The sequence below is a fragment of the Mauremys mutica genome, chromosome 23 (genome assembly GCF_020497125.1).
Source record: "Mauremys mutica isolate MM-2020 ecotype Southern chromosome 23, ASM2049712v1, whole genome shotgun sequence".
NCBI lineage: Eukaryota > Metazoa > Chordata > Testudines > Geoemydidae > Mauremys > Mauremys mutica.
Window position 1 is genome coordinate 15,259,389 of NC_059094.1, and position 15,617 is coordinate 15,275,005.

General features: G+C 48.8%; 1 protein-coding gene across 3 annotated transcripts; it reads right to left on the reverse strand.

Annotated features, from left to right (window-relative positions):
- Nucleotides 1-1,855: 1,855 nt before the first annotated feature.
- TMEM39B (transmembrane protein 39B) lies at nucleotides 1,856-15,592 on the reverse strand. 3 transcript variants are annotated; one of them, XM_044997849.1, is made up of 9 exons: nucleotides 15,473-15,592; nucleotides 13,432-13,635; nucleotides 10,170-10,389; nucleotides 9,052-9,135; nucleotides 7,829-7,983; nucleotides 5,970-6,306; nucleotides 3,397-3,584; nucleotides 2,758-2,878; nucleotides 1,856-2,256 (listed from the first exon to the last, which is right to left on the reverse strand). In XM_044997849.1, exons 2-9 carry the CDS (start codon nucleotides 13,557-13,559, stop codon nucleotides 2,020-2,022), a joined length of 1,470 nt encoding a protein of 489 aa, XP_044853784.1. In that variant the 5' UTR covers nucleotides 13,560-13,635; nucleotides 15,473-15,592; the 3' UTR covers nucleotides 1,856-2,019. The 3 variants fall into 3 exon arrangements, with proteins under 3 accessions (XP_044853784.1, XP_044853786.1, XP_044853785.1); XM_044997851.1 differs by having other exon boundaries at nucleotides 13,432-13,552; nucleotides 15,473-15,563; XM_044997850.1 differs by lacking the exon at nucleotides 15,473-15,592 and having other exon boundaries at nucleotides 13,432-13,832.
- Nucleotides 15,593-15,617: the final 25 nt, after the last annotated feature.

The window sequence follows — 15,617 nt, forward strand, 5'->3', positions numbered from 1 at the left end:
CATTTTCAAAGCAGGAAGGCCAAGGCTGCTCTTCTCAGAAAGGCGTCTAGCTCCCAAGGTTTGTGAATCCCTTCCTTGAAAGGGCAGGGTTGTTTTCCCTTCACTTAAGTACTGGCCACTGCAGCTAAACAAATAGCAGCTACCAGCAACAATCTGTCCCCTGCCTCATTACTCCAACTGTACTTTTGTAATGTCCTTTGTTACACTAGTTCTCCAATGCCCCAGAAGATTCCAGCCTAGGCACGACATGAACTTCTAGTGCAGAAGAATAAAATAAATGAAGGAAGCTGGAGGGAGAGGGGGACACTTGGTTTAAAAAAAACAAAACAAAGAAAGGACACAAGTGCAATTTATTTTTCCAGTACAGGTCACTATGAAATGACTGGAGCGGGGTGGGAAGCAGTTTCAAAGCTTAGTTTATCCCAGTCATAACTTCCACATGGTTTGCCTTGCAAAGAACACTTTAAAGGCAACTGTTTACGAAGATTTATTTTTTAGAAATTGCCAAAACATAGGAGAGTGGCTTGAATGACAGAATACCCCAGATCACGGGTACTTACAAAATGTCTTTAATCAATAACTTAACCTGCTGCAAAAACATAGTTAGGCATTAACTGAAAGCAGCGTCCCCACCAGCTGTCCTTGCTCCAGGGCAAACATAGGAAGTTGAGACGTGTGAATCGCACAATATAAACTCACAGCAATGAGCCAGTTAGAAATACACGTGTCGCCCAGCTGGTTCTTTGTGTTCAAAGCCTTTGGACCTTTACAGAACCTTTCCCTCCCGCCCAGAAACTCTCCTTTCAGAGGTGTTTAGTATAAAACAGGATAAAAAAAAGACAACCCCAAATATTTCCATTTGGTAAAATACCAGAGTTTGGGGTTTAGAATGCAGTGTTTGCAACCCTCCCCCTGCAAAGGCTGTGGCCCCAGAAACTCCCCGAGCACAGGGCTGCCATGTGCCTGAGACCCCCAGAGTAAATCTGGCCAGGCTATTTGAATTGCAGTGTAAACCCAGCCCCAAAGGGAGACAGGAAAAGTATTAATTCCCCGTTAGGCTGTCTACACCAGGATTGCTTTACTGGTGTGCTACAGTAGCAAAGAACTCCCAGTGTGGCTGCAGCAATATCAGCAAAGCTGCACTTTGTACCACGGTGGTAAAACCACATACCCCCAAGCAAAACAAGCCATGTGTGTAACAGCAGTTTCGCCAGTATAGCTGTGTCTACACTAGGGGCTTCTGCCAGCAGTTCTGTCAGTCAGAGATCACATCTCGTCACGCTCCTGACCATCACAGCTACGCCAGAAGACGTCTGTAGGGTAAACACAGCCTTACTCTAATCGTCTCAGGGAGTGCCAGTTAGAGGGAGGGAAAGCAGGTTTTGTTGGTTTTTAAAATACGATTTTTAAACCAGATGGTGCAGTCAAGGCCTAAGAGAGAAGAAATTTCACTGATCTGAATCATCTGGTTCTAAATAGATGAAGTTAAAGTGGCACGACCCCCTTCTATGGGCGTTTATTTTGATTTAAGCTAAATCACAGGAAGGCACTCGGACTACGTGTCCACGCCACTTTCACCGAGTCAGGACAACCTCCTCCCGTAGACAAGGCCTTTGGCTCGACTGCTCCCAACCAACAAGCAGCTTTTAAAAGTGATCACACTGATCTATTCATTCCTCCCCAACTCCACAGGCAGACCTCCAACATCCTCCTCCCCCACAGATAAACAACATTTGCACCTGTCAAGAACGGAGGTTCAGAGTCATTTGTTAATGCGGAGATGTCCTCTAAGTAAAGATAGGATGTGGAAGGCTGATTGTTTGATGCAGCTAAATAACAAACACACAAACAGCTGTTGGGAGTACAAAAATATGTTTTTTCCTTTTAATTACATCAGTTATCAAAGAAAAAAGCAGTGGTAACAAAAATACAAAGCTCTGAGGTTGTTTGTGTGGTTTTTTTTTGTTTTTTGTTTTTTTTAAGGTTTTATCCGTAATACAAGCTGAGCAGCAGTGCGATTTAATTGAACTTCTGCTCTGAGTCTCTGCTGGCAGAGTATGTGTAAGCTTTTCCCAGTACCAGCCGGTCACGCAGCAGCTTGAAGAAGGCGTAATAATTGCTGAAGAGGATGAGAGCCAGCGAGATGGTCTGGTGCCACTTCTCTGACGAGATCAGTGAGTAGAGCTGGTAGAAGATGACAGCTCCTTCCAGCAGAATTAAAATGTTCAAGATCCTCAGCGGTTTGCTGAAAAAGAACTGAAGGACAAAGAGCCCAGGGTAAGGTGCTGCATGGGAGTCAGACGCTCCACAGAAAATACGGAACACATGAGGAATGAATGCTCCATGAGCTAACGCACTAAGATTTCAGACCTAGCAGCACATTCCCTTCTCACTCACAAATGAAAAGAACTTTGGTGCTCTCATCCCTAGAGCAAGCGCACAGAGGTCCTTTTCAGAAAGCTCCCCCATTGGTAGTGCTCCGGAGGCATGGGATAGGGAGAAAGGAAGCCCAGGAGTAAGACTCAGACCAGGGGCTATTCCTGGCTCGGTCACTGCCCTGCTGTGTGATCGTGAGGAAGTCACTTCATCTCTCGGTGCCTCCTGGCCTTCCAACTTTGCGTCTCTCTTGTCTATTTAGACTGTAAGTTCTTTGGAGCAGGGACTCTCTGTGCGGTGCCCCAGATGATGGGGCCCTGATCCTGTCTAGGCACTATTATAAATAATTCTAATAATGAAGGAGGAACAACGCCAGCTTACATGAAAGCGGAAGTGTGAGACATCAGATGGCACAGCCACATTGTAATGGCCCACGGCTTTGTACACGTTCTTGCTGTGTTTCACCAGCACCCCCTGTGGCCACATGCATTCCTCTGTCCACCTGCAAGAGAAACCAACTCCCTTAGTCCCACCTCCAGAATGACAGGATCAGTCACATGGCAGCTGGCTACGGCTCTGAACAGAGCTTCTGCAGAGGAGTCAATGGCATTCCCCCAATTAGCTGGGGGCGCTACACCGATGCCACCACCTACAGTCCTAATCCTTGAGCCTGTCACTAAGGACTCTTGTAACTATTTGCTAAGATGTCAAGTTGCGGTTATTTGCGAGGGCAGAATTTGGCTCGTCGAGCTGTACAACTAAGCGGTTAATAGCCATTGTCGCTGCTTACCAACAAACCAGAGATTTGCTTGCTGCATTTGGTGGGGGATGGCTAGATCGTGCCCATACAGCGTTAGGCTGATTAGCAGACACCCGGAGCAAGTCTGGTTTCATGTTTCCCGTTGCTGAACTGAGTGAGATCTCTCTCCCCCAGGGCGAATAGCAGCCTGGCAGATTAGCTCCCCACCCCAGCATACAAGAGAGAACAAACCAGTGCTAGCCAGTGGGAGAGGTCCTTACTGATGCTGTAGCACATTGGAGCATAGGGCAGGATCGACCTTCTGCCAGCAGCCCAGGTGTGCCGCAGCTTTGTGGAGGAGGTCACAGTAGCGGGCAGGCAGGAGATGCTGCATCAGAATCACAGACGTACTGATGGACACCAGCAGGAACAGCTCACATGACCACCGTTTGTCGTAATACTGAGTGTTCTGGGGGGGGCAGGAATACAGTGTAAAAATGCGTTCGGACACCCTGACCCAACAAAGCAGAGTCAGACCACGAGGCACTCAAGCGAACCAGCGCCTTTTCACGGCAGCAATTATTGCTGCTTGAGAAATCAGAGGCAGAGCAGCGCAGCAGCTGTACCAGCCCTGCACTCAGCAGTAATTGGCCAACCAAGAAAAGGTTAAGCTTCTGAACACTTCAGAATCAAAATCTACGACCAGCTGGGTGAAGGGGTCCTATTCGGGCAACAGTCGCTCTTCTGCATACAAGGGGCACAGTGACTGAGCGTGAATTCCACAACTGACACGTATGCTGCAATACTCTGTCCCTATGCCACTGGGAGAATCACTACTGCTCATAGACCCCATACTGCTAGAATCATAGAATCACAGAATATCTGGGTTGGAAGGGACCTTAAGAGGTCATCTAGTCCAACCCCCTGCTCAAAGCAGGACCAACCCCAACGAAATCATCCCAGCCAGGGCTTTGTCAAGCTGGGCCTTAAAAACCTCTAAGGAAGGAGATTCCACCATCTCCCTAGGTAACCCATTCCAGTGCTTCAACACCCTCCTAGTGAAAAAGTTTTTTCTAATATCCAACCTAAACCTCCCCCACTGCAACTTGAGACCATTACTCCTTGTTCTGTCATCTGGTACCATGAGAACAGTCTAGATCCATCCTCTTTGAAACCCCCTTTCAGGTAGTTGAAAGCAGCTATCAAATCCCCTCTCATTCTTCTCTTCTGCAGACTAAATAATCCCAGTTCCCTCAGCCTCTCCTCATAAGTCATGTGCTCCAGCCCCTTAATCATTTTTGTTGCCCTCCACTGGACTCTTTCCAATTTTTCAACATCCTTCTTGTAGTGTGGCACCCAAAACTGGACACAGTACTTCAGATGAGGCCTCACCAATGTCAAAGAGAGGGGAATGATCACGTCCCTCGATCTGCTGGAAATGCCCCTACTTATACAGCCCAAAATGCCATTAGTCTTCTTGGGAACAAGGGCAAACTTTTGACTCATATCCAGCTTCTCGTCCACTGTAACCCCTAGGTCCTTTTCTGCAGAACTGCTGCCTAGCCATTCGGTCCCTACTCTGCAGCAGTGCATGGGATTCTTCCATCTTAAGTGCAGGACTTTGCACTTGTCCTTGTTTAGGTCCCTCTGTATCCTATCCCTACCCTCCAGCGTATCTACCACTCCTCCAATTTAGTGTCATCTGCAAACTTGCTGAGGGTACAGTCCACACCATCCTCCAAATCATTAATGAAGATACTGAACAAAACCGGCCCCAGGACCGACCCTTGGGGCACTCGGCTTGATACTGGCTGCCAATTAGACATGGAGCCATTGATCACTACCCGTTGAGCCCAACGATCTAGCCATCTTTCTATCCACCTTATAGTCCATTCATCCAGCCCATACTACTTTAACTTGCTGGCAAGAATACTATGGGAGACCATATCAAAAGCTTTGCTAAAGTCAAGGAATAGAAGCTAACAATGATCCTCCTTTAGCTCAAATGGCAGGAGGCCTGCACTTTTAGAGCAGGTGGCTTTGAGTTCTAGTCCCAAAAGTGACAGCCATGAAGCCAGACGCATGGCAGATTACGATAGGTCCCTGAAGTCTCCGGTCTCGTTTTATACTCATCCAAATACATTTGCTGCACAGTACAACCTACTGTGAAAATCCAATAAAATAGATGGGGGAGAGTCCCCTCTATTACAATTTACCCCCCTCCCTAAAGAGAGGTAGGATAGAAAAGAGAATCAGTTTTATTCTTGTCTTGAATCTGGCCCAACAAGACATTACAGTTCATAAAAAGTTGCCTTGGCCATAACCAAAGAAGAAATTCTGTAAGTCCATGGGGGAAAATAGTTTCACCCCAATGGATGGAACAAGCACATGACACTTTGCCTTGGATGACAGGAATACAGAAGTTTGGGTAACTCAAGGTAATCAGAGTTCAGTGGCTGAAACACACAGTAGGATTTTGTATTGCATTATAAGTTAAATTCAAACTTATCTATTTCTTTAAAGCATCTCAACATTCAGACCCCTTCTACTCCACAAAACTAACCACATCACGGGACGATTCAGAATTAAGCGAACCCAAACAAGCCAGGTGTAAATTGATTTACGATTGTCTACATGGGCGTCTCTGCAGAACGTGTGTGTAGACCAGCCTTTAGACTTACTGCACCCACTTTCCATACATCGGATGAGAACTAACTGGACTGCAGCCATACCCAGCCAAGCATCCGATTTTGCTAGTGACGCAAACAAAGCTGCCTCGCTTGACCCATTAGTGGGAGGAACGACATGAAGCACGTGCTAGAGCAGTGAGCACAAACGGGTGCAGGGCACTCACCTTCACAAACCAGACAGGCACAAAGGCCACATAATAGGCACTGAGCATGGAGCTCACCAGCACCTCTTTCATCCTCCAGTTAAAGTTCATCTTCAAATACTCCACCTCGTTGCGGATCAGGTCTGGAGAGAGGCAGCACGCATGGGTGGGCATGGCCTCCATGCTATACATTTGCCTGGTGTGCTGCTTCCAGGTCTCCTTTAAAACTGTTAAATAGTCTTTACCCCTGGAGTTCACTTCCCCGGTCTCTCGGGGGCCAATGTTAGCCACTTGGGAGAAGAGGGCTGTCTTCCGGAAGTCACAGTTCAGCTGGAGAAAAGGAATGTACATGCCAAACCTGGAAAAGCAAATGGGCAGGAAGGCTGTAACATCAACGTCCCCAGTCCCGCCCCCCATTCCTCCCGAGTCTGACTGCCATTCCCATGACAGTGAAGAAGTGTTAGCACCCAACATCCCCTTGTGAATGGTGTTTAGGATCATGGGAGCCACTTCCCACACAGACTCTAGAATGGGACAGCGAGAGGGCTCCGGCCACATACCTACTGGAAGCTAGAGAGACAACACAATTAGGTCCACCTAATATGCACTGTGGGTTTTGGATGTGCATTGCCGAAGGTGGCCGGTTAATATTAATACAGCTTGCTCATGATTAAGGTTAAATTTTGTCGCCAATATTTGTAGTAAAGCTCATGGACAGCTGCACGGAGTCCCACTGGCTGTCCGCCATAGCTGGGCAGATGCAGTTCCACCAGCCCCCCGCCGTGATTGGGCAGCTGCAGGGTCCGCCAGCTGCCTGCTGGGCAGCTGCAGGGTCCCGTCCACCAGGTTGGGGGCTGGGAGCTGCACGCATGGGGCTGGCTGGGAGCTCCAGCCCCAGGGCAGAAAATGTCACAGAGGTCAATGGAAGTCACAGGTTCCATGATCTCCCTGACATAATCATAGCCTTACTCATGATTTTATTGTATACTGTTCCAGCAGCTAGGTTCTCCTCCTTGAAGGATTCCTTCTGTTAATCACAGCTGGCAAGGAGCCAGTCCTCATTAGCATACAGCATAGCCTGTACCACAGTCATTCATGTGAGATCACACCATCTCTGCATTGTCCATACCAGCGCCACCAATGGTGACCCTCACATCTGCCCACCTACAGGGTCACGGAACTCAGCTAGCTGACCCGAAACCACGTACCCATCTCATTTACCCTGGTCACCTTAAAGACGGGCGGAGCATGGCCCCATACCTTTATGAGCTGCTTCGTAGTTCACTGGCACAGAATGATTCTAACATCCGAACCACATTTGCTTACAACACTGAATCTTTACCTATTCACGCTTGGCAGAGAAACCTTTCCCAGAAGGGGGGCATAATTCTGCTGTCTGCCTAGAAAGAGAACCTTGTTCCTCAGATTTGGTCAACAAGTGGCAGGGGAAAAGTGTTTGATTCTATCCATCTTGCACAGGATATTTGTGGACCAACACAAGGAAGTGAGAAGTTCTGGGAACTGAACAGCCAAGGACAAGTTTGAGAAATGGATTATTTATACAGCATGAGAACTCTCAAAGTGGACAGTCCTTTTGTGAAACCCTGGGCAATCTGCAAACTGTGGTTAACTCCTTCACCGGGCAGGTCATTCAAGTAGAATGGAAGAGACATATACCTGCCCCAAGAGATCTAACCTAATATAGTCTTTATGATCTACCAAGAGAGTGAAAGGTTAAGTTCTGTTGCAAGGAAGTCAAGTGATCATTTACTTTCAAGCCACATCTTGCCCCATATGGCATTGGAATAACAGCATTTGATTGGACGGGCAGCTTTAGAAATTCTTCATCTAAACACAGATGGGAGAAGAGAGGTACTTACGGGTAACACAGGAACAAGAGATTGAGGAACGAGTAGGTCCTGAAGAGGTGAATTATTGACCGGCACAGGCTCCAGCCTGTCCCAGTGAGGACCGCAAACCGAGTAATCACAAGGAAAATGGAGCGGGGCAGGGAGACTTTGCTGCTTTGTGAAGCCTGCAGAGGGGAGAGAGCAGGGCAGGAGTTAGACAACTTATTTCCTTCTGGAAAGCAAACAGGAAAAACTAGCAGCGTAACTAGTGAATGAGCTCTACTCAGTCCCACTAAACCAGCACCACACAGTAATGGAGGCAGAGTGACCTCCAGGTGCCATGTGGCTGCAGCCAGATGAGATGGGCCTGGTTTAGATCAGAATCTGCATTTGGATTCTCCAAGATCACGAAGCTGAACCTTGGGCACAGATTTCAAATACACTTCCCATTTCGCTGGGGGAGAGGAGAGCTCCTGTGATGTCTTGTCTAGCCCTGGTGTGTCACCTGTCTGCAGCCTAGAAGGCTGCTCACGCAAAGAGCAGATTGCTTTTCTGAACACAGTGGAAAGAAATAAGAGGAAGAGAAAGTGAAAGGAGCCATACATCATTCTTTAGTAAACTCACTACAGTTTGAAACGCTAGGAATTCAGCAACCATCAAATATACATAAATACAGTGAAACTCATATGAGTAATGGATTGAGACATCTCTGTAAAATCAGTTTTCCAGTAGGAAACCACATTGAGGTTTTATGTTCCAGTCAATTCAAAACCCTTCAGAACAGGGAAGGAAAAAGGCTGATGTTTAAAAGGGACACTTGAGTTTACATTCAGCTTCCAGTAGGTCCAAACTTCACCCTATGTTTAAGCTGCCAGGTACTATCTATCATCTAGTTTTTGCTTTTAAACTTATCATTCCAGTCTAAGAACCTTCTATACTGAGTTCATGTCAGCACATCCCTTTGAAAACACACGGCACTCTAAGTGCTTAGAGTACCTGCAGATCTCTCTGTAGCACTATTATGCAGGTCCTAAAGAAACTGTTGCTTTACTGATGGCTCTTCAGCAATAACAGCTAGTGCACACAATTAAGGAGGCTGGTGTTTTGAGTCGATAAGGCTCTCTATTGAGTTTAAATGCACTTCTCTGCATTCTTTTACCTAATGCACCCACAATACAGAAAGGCAAACACAGATGCTAGTCAGAGAAGGCTGGGAAGGAGAGAACACTTCTGAGTTTGGCCTGCGGCTTTACCTCCTTCACAATGGCACCGATCAGCCTGCGCGCTAAGACGATTGTCGTCACCGTCAGCACGTTGAAGTCAATGAGATGAAAGTTCTGCAATGACAAAAAGGAAACACTTCTATTTTGCTCCAGGCAGCAGAGCCACTCCTACCTCTCTCCTACTGGATTATCAGGAGAATGCCAAGTGTGCACTGTGCCAGGGTGTCCAAACTTTGCCCAAATTAGAGTCACTTGACAATTTACCTGGGGCCTCAGAGCCACATCTAGTTTCCATGAAGTGGAGCTGATTATAGCCACTTAGTCTTTAACAAAAAAAGTGAAGCCTATGGAGACTAAGTCCTAGGATGCAATGTGGCCAGGCTACTCAAACAAAGACGGAGCAGTGCCTGCTGGGACCTAGTCGCAATAAGCCATACTTTTGTGTTATGGTCCAAGGCAGAATTCCCTGTGTGATGCATTTGAAGCCACAGGAGAGCTCTACTGCTCAGCCCAGAACAATAACATCAGTCAGATGGAGCCACGGCTTCTTCCAGTCATGAAAGAGGCTTCTCTTAAAATGCTGGATCCCCACCTCTACTCATCGCCTCTCCTGTATGCTACTCACTTTCTCCCCACTCCGCCAAGGATTCAATTTAAGAGGATCAACTCTATTCCGAGAAGGAAAGTCAGCGCTGGGATGGAATCCCAGATCTCATGATTCTTAACATTACAGATACATTCAACGTAAGAGCTGGTAGGAGCCAGGGGGTTTGTTCATTCAATTTAAATACCATTTTTCCCCCCTCAATGTTTGTTATATCACTGCTCAGTGAATCAACACATACTCCTGCGCTCCCTACAGTGACAGGATGCTGGGAAGGCGGCTGTTTTGCCTAGCACTATAAAAATGCCACTGCCACAAGAGATGGGCTAGATTGGCTGCTGGCTCTTAGACTAACGTACTGTCCTAACAGAGCATCTACCCAGTTGCTGTCAAAGAGCAGGAGGAACAGGGATAGCTGTTGGGGAGGGAATGGGTTTGGGTGCTCAGCAATCTGGAGAGAGCTGCCATGCACATGGGAGTGGGATTGGAGGTAAACTGGGGCAGGGATCTATGGGACTACAGCAGCACACACCCGGGTACCTACCAGTGATGTGTGTGATGGAGGATGGGAGGGCGGGTACCACCACACAGTTTTGTAGATATTGATGTAGTGGACAAAGAGAGCAATGAGATGACAGAAGAAGAGCTGAAGTTCAAACAAGACACTCCTCTCCACAGGCAGCTCTGGGATCTTACAGTGCCGGAGGGGAACCACTGTCTGGGTTGCCAGAGGAGGGCTGGAGAGGCCTGTACCTGAACCGCTCCTACCAAGATAAACCAAAACCCACCAGTTACTCCCCTGAGATATGCTGAGGAAAAAAAAACAACAATGCCCTCCCCCAGGCAACACTCAGACTGCAGAGGCTGGATGGGTCTATGCTAAGTGAGGAGCCCAAGCTAAACACTACACCCAGAGGCTGCAATGAACTGGCACAGCCAATGCTTAAAGGACACCTGTTGCATGGAGCTGTGAGACAACGTGCAGAAGTAGCATTGCATGCTCAGGATGTGCCGATACCTTTTTGCCTGATACAGGCATGGCATTTGGTTTGTATAGCAAGAACTAGATTTGGGATCAGGCCAGTCTGCAGCACCATGACATCGGATTCCCCCACTTTGAGCAAGGTCTGAGAGCACTGCTTGTACACACACAGCCCAGCAGGGCCACCGAGCGGCCTTTTAAGCTAGTTGCAAGTGTTTCTGCCTCATACTACTTACATTGTGTAACATGTACGCACGAAAGATTTGGTGCCATAAAATCCAAGTAAATAAAATAAATTATGAGATTTCTTATTCTCCCAAAGCCTATTTAAAGCCACAGAGGAACCATGAGGTTTAGTCACAGGTTTGTATTCCTGTTTACAAGCGCAACTCTGGCTACCGACCATTTACTCAAAGAGAAGGGTATAAATGCAAGTCAAGCAAGGTGCATCCAGTGAATGGTCCCTAAGCAACAACACTCAGTAATTAGGCCTTGGATTTCCAAAGGGGCTTCAGAGCATTAGATGCCAAACTTCCATTAAAAATCCCAGCATAGAACCATAAAAGTCACTGCTATAGTGACGGCAGAAAAGCTTCCAGTCAAGTGAATGGAAACAAGAGGCGCAATCTGGGCTTTTTAAAAATATAAGACTGTGAAGGCTGAAAGCCTTAAACAGAAGGTCTGTCTACAGTGCAATCAGAGGTGTGACTGACGAAGTGGGAATGGTCTTAATGTTTTCTCTCAACACCGTGTGCGCGCCTAAGTTTCCCCTATGTATTACTCAAGTATCTAGGTGATGGGATAAAGGTGCGTTGTTGTTGCAGAGCCCCCTAGAGGACAGGTGTATCCCCCCCCCCACACACATTCTAAAGGGCAGGTGTAAGAATGGCCGACACCTGCAACCGATGGCCAGAGCCTGCCCTCTGCAAGGAGCCAGCCAAAGGTGCTGGAGAACAAAGAGAGAGGGGGAGACCAGGTGACCTGTTTGCTCAGAAAAGAGACAAAGCATGAAGGCGGGACAGCTGGGGGTGACTGAGGCTGGGTTGCCTGCATGCTGGTCAGTCCCCTGGTTTGGGACTGGGGGCAGCTGGGAGCCATGTGCTCTGGACCCCCCTACGAGGGACTCTGCCGAATGTTCCTGCTTACTGTGCTAACAAGGTATGTTCTACACTGTGTTTCCGACGACTAATAAACCCTTCTGTTGTACTTCGCTGGCTGAGCGTCACTGCTGACTAAAGAGGTGGGGTGCATGGCTCCTTTGGGGCGGCATGTAAGGTTTCCCCAGGTGTCCCATCCAGGTGGACTCACCGCGGGGAGCTCATGTTGTGCACAGCGGTGCTGAATGCTCCCAGATCAGACCCAGGAGGCGCTGGAGCCAAGGAGGCTTGCCCTGATGAGAGTGTGCCCTGAGGGGGGAGACACACTGCACTAGAGTCCTGACTGACTTCATTCAGAGCATGCCAGAGTCTGTGACTACGTGACAGTGTCTTACACACACTAACTTTGATCTCACCAGCTCCAACAACTGCAAAGAGATTGCAGCAACATGGGCGGCAGCACAGGCTGTACTCTGCCGTCCAGGACCTGGGGTATGTACTCAGGGCTAACCGGTTCTGCCGTGGCCTTACTGCTATTGTTACTGGAGCTAGCTAGATCAAAGCTAGCTCAGGGATGTCTACACATGCTGCAATCACACCTCTAATTGCAGTGTAGACATATGCAGAGGCTCAGGTGCGTCACTGAAGGCATAACGTAACATTCGCAGCATTAGCTCTGAAATCCCAGAAGCCCCAAAACTCACAGGATTGAGTTAACCCTTTGACCTTTGGAACTCCTGCTGGAAACAACACTTCTATAATACAGGTGTCCAGAAGACAGAGACACGAGGCCTCACAGGCTCTGTGTGGACACTAGAGATCTAATGGCACTTTTTAGAGAGTAAGATTCTCACCCTGACAAGCCTTTCCCTGCTCATCACAGGGGCTTGCCCTCCATCTCCAAGGAGGCCTCATGCAGATCAGGGCTGCTGTATGTATGTGGATTATCAGGTGCTCTGGACCCCTTGGGATGAACTGCTATATAAATGAGTAATATTAAAGAAACATCTCAGCCTAGGGCCACAAGCAGGGAGTACGTTAAGGGATATTCACCTGCCACGTCAAGGATGTTCTATCCAAGGTATTTTTGAAATGCTCATCATGTGGATACTCAAGTGCTGATTTCCCTCAATTTCTCACTCGGCACAACTTCCCCTCTTCTCCCCTACACTTCAGTGCTTTCCCCACAGAAGTCAGATTGAAAGTGAAAGCATATAATCCAAGGCTGAGCTGCTACCATTCAACCAATTTAGGATTTGTGAAAGAAAAGCAGACTGCATCCATCTGCACTAACCAACCGCTGCCCCAGAAGCGCATCAACTGCCATACTCTGCTGGATATGGTTGATCCACCAAGCAGGACTCTGGAGCCATTTTTTAAATAAAACTGTCTATAGCACCCCAATTTCCAAGTCCTTTAGAACACTCCCATCAGGTAGCTAAGCATCACGTGCCAAGCACTTGGCAGTCCTGGGTGTATCGGAAGCCACACTTCTCAATCGCCATTCTTTGCTTTAGTGACAAAAACATGCTCCAGGGAAGTTGTCATGGATAAGCGAGACTGTTGCGACCCGACATCAGCATACCAACCAAAAAGTCACCGAATCACTGACAAAACGGCCAGGGTAAGGGATGGAAAAACATGAACCAGCCTCATTGTCAAACTACGTGTTTCACAGAGGAGGAACTGTCACAGCACATGAGGGAATAAAGGGGATGCATATTTACCTGGTACGTGAGCGCACACCAGTGACCGATGAACTCGTGGAATGTCCAGAACCCCCAGTAGCCCCCGTTTCACAAAGAGGATTTCGGCAGTAGGATGTCCGGTTAGGGCCCCGCCTTCCCCCTGCCATAACAACAAAGGGTATGGAGACTGCCCTGAGAGGTGGACTGCTGCTCACTGTTTGACTATTTCTTCAATCCTTAAAACTGAAAAGGAAAGATTTATAACACGTGGATTTGGAGCAGAGTAGGTAGGTAACTTTCATACACCTCTTGCACCTAACTTCACAGCACCTCTACAGTGTTATCCCTATTTTACAGATGGGACAATGTAGGTACAGGGGCCCAGACCCTCAAAGCCCTGAAGAACAACTCCATGTTGCTTAAAAGCTTGTCTCTTTCACCAAGAGAAGGAGGTGGTTCAATAAAAATTACTACAGCACCCACCTTGTCTCTCTCATATCTTGGGATCAACATGACTACAACAATTCCGTAAAAAACAGATCCTCAAAGGTATTTGGATTTCACTGAAATAAATGGAAGTTAGGAGCCTAAATACTTCTGAGAATCTGGCCAGAGAGGTTAAATGGCTTGCCTGAAGGTCCAGGTCTCCTTAATCACAGTTTTATGCCTTAACCACAAATCCATTCTTCCTCTCTTAAAGAGGCCTTGCAGAAGAAAAAAGTTGGGCTTCTGCCATTTTGCTTCTTTCTGATGGACAAAGACCGTAAACTCTTTGGGGGCAGGACTGTCTGTCCTGTCCGTGCCTGGGGCTCCTACATACTACCACAGTATAAACAATAATAATCTGAATCTTTTTTACAACAACAAAAATCTGCTTGTTCTTTTATGCTGGACGTTTAAATCCTGTCTTGGCCGGAAGACTATTCAATGCCTATAGAAGTAGTAAGATGGCAACATCAGAGCACAAACTGAACTATTAAAAGGGGAGGGTTTTTTTTTTTTTTTTTTTTGAGAGAGCCTTGACTGCTTAAAACTCTGTTGTGTTATTTGTCTTTAATTGTCCCTTAACCTCCCAATTAACAGAACTTTGTTAAGGATTAACAGGCAGGTCCCTCAATTAGAATATAAGAACGGCCATAGCAGGTAAGACCAAAGGTCCATCCAGCCCAGTCTCCTGTCTTCCAACAGAGGCCAGTGCCAGGTGCCCCAGGGGGAATGAACAGAGCAGGGAATCAGCAAGTGATCCATCCCCTGTCACCCATTCCCAGCTTCTGGCACCACTTCTAAGGACACTTCAGAGCATTGTTTTGCATCCCTGCCCGTCCTGGACCTGTCCTCCAGGAACTGATCCATTGATGGACCTGTCCTCCAGGAACTGATCTAGGTGTTTTTTAACCCTGTTATGCTCTTGGCCTTCACAACATCCTCTGAGTGCCACAGGTTGCCGGTGGGTTGCGAGAAGAACCACTTCCTTTTGTTTGTTTTACCCCGGCTGCCTGTTCACGAATGAAGGTGTCAGGGCTCCCAATAAACACCCTCCAGCAAACTAGGGAAGGCTACGCTGGAGAGCAGACAAGACCCGCAGTAAACGCCTCCCAGGTGTGAAAAATAAAATAAAAAAGCGCTTCCCCGCCCCCCCTCCCCGGCAGCAAGGAAGAGCCCAGGCCCGACGCTGCTGCAGCAGAAGGGCCCCGCTGAAGCTGGGCGCGCCCGAGGCGGCTGGGGGGGGCGGGCCCCGGGGGTGTCTGGGGGCAGGGCGCAGCGGAGAGGCGCGTGTGTGGGGCACGCGGGAGGAGGGGGGGGCGCACCGGGGAGCTCGATGGGGCGGCGCGGAGGGGCTGGGCCCGAGGCGCGGCGCGTGCACGGGGGTGATGTGCGGGGCTGCCCGGGGACAGAGAGGGGCGGGGGGGGGCCGGGGTATCCATGGGGGGCGGGTCCCTGGGGCTCCGGATCTGCAGCCCGCCCCCTGTGCGAACCGCCCCCCCCAGCACACCGAGGGGCGGGTGCCGCGAGCCCGGGGCTCGGAGCCCGCGCGGCCGGAGCCGCTCCCACCCGTCGCCCCCTGCCTCCCTCCCCTCACCCATCGCCGCTCCGGCTGCAGCACTTCGGCCTGCGGCGGGGACAATATGGCGGGCGGGGCCGCCAGGGGAGAGACGGCGGCGAGGAGCGGACAAACTTCCTCAGCGCGCGCGAGCGGGACCCGCCCCTTAAAGCGGCAGAGGCCC

Coding starts and splice junctions, on each gene's coding strand:
- TMEM39B (XM_044997849.1), bottom strand. CDS start 13,559: ATGGCAGGGGGAAGGCGGGGCCCTAACCGGACATCCTACTGCCGAAAT. Junction 7,984..9,051: donor TCGGTGCCATTGTGAAGGAG/GTAAAGCCGCAG, acceptor TCCCCTCTGCAG/GCTTCACAAAGCAGCAAAGT. Junction 3,585..5,969: donor TGCCTGTCTGGTTTGTGAAG/GTGAGTGCCCTG, acceptor TGCCCCCCCCAG/AACACTCAGTATTACGACAA.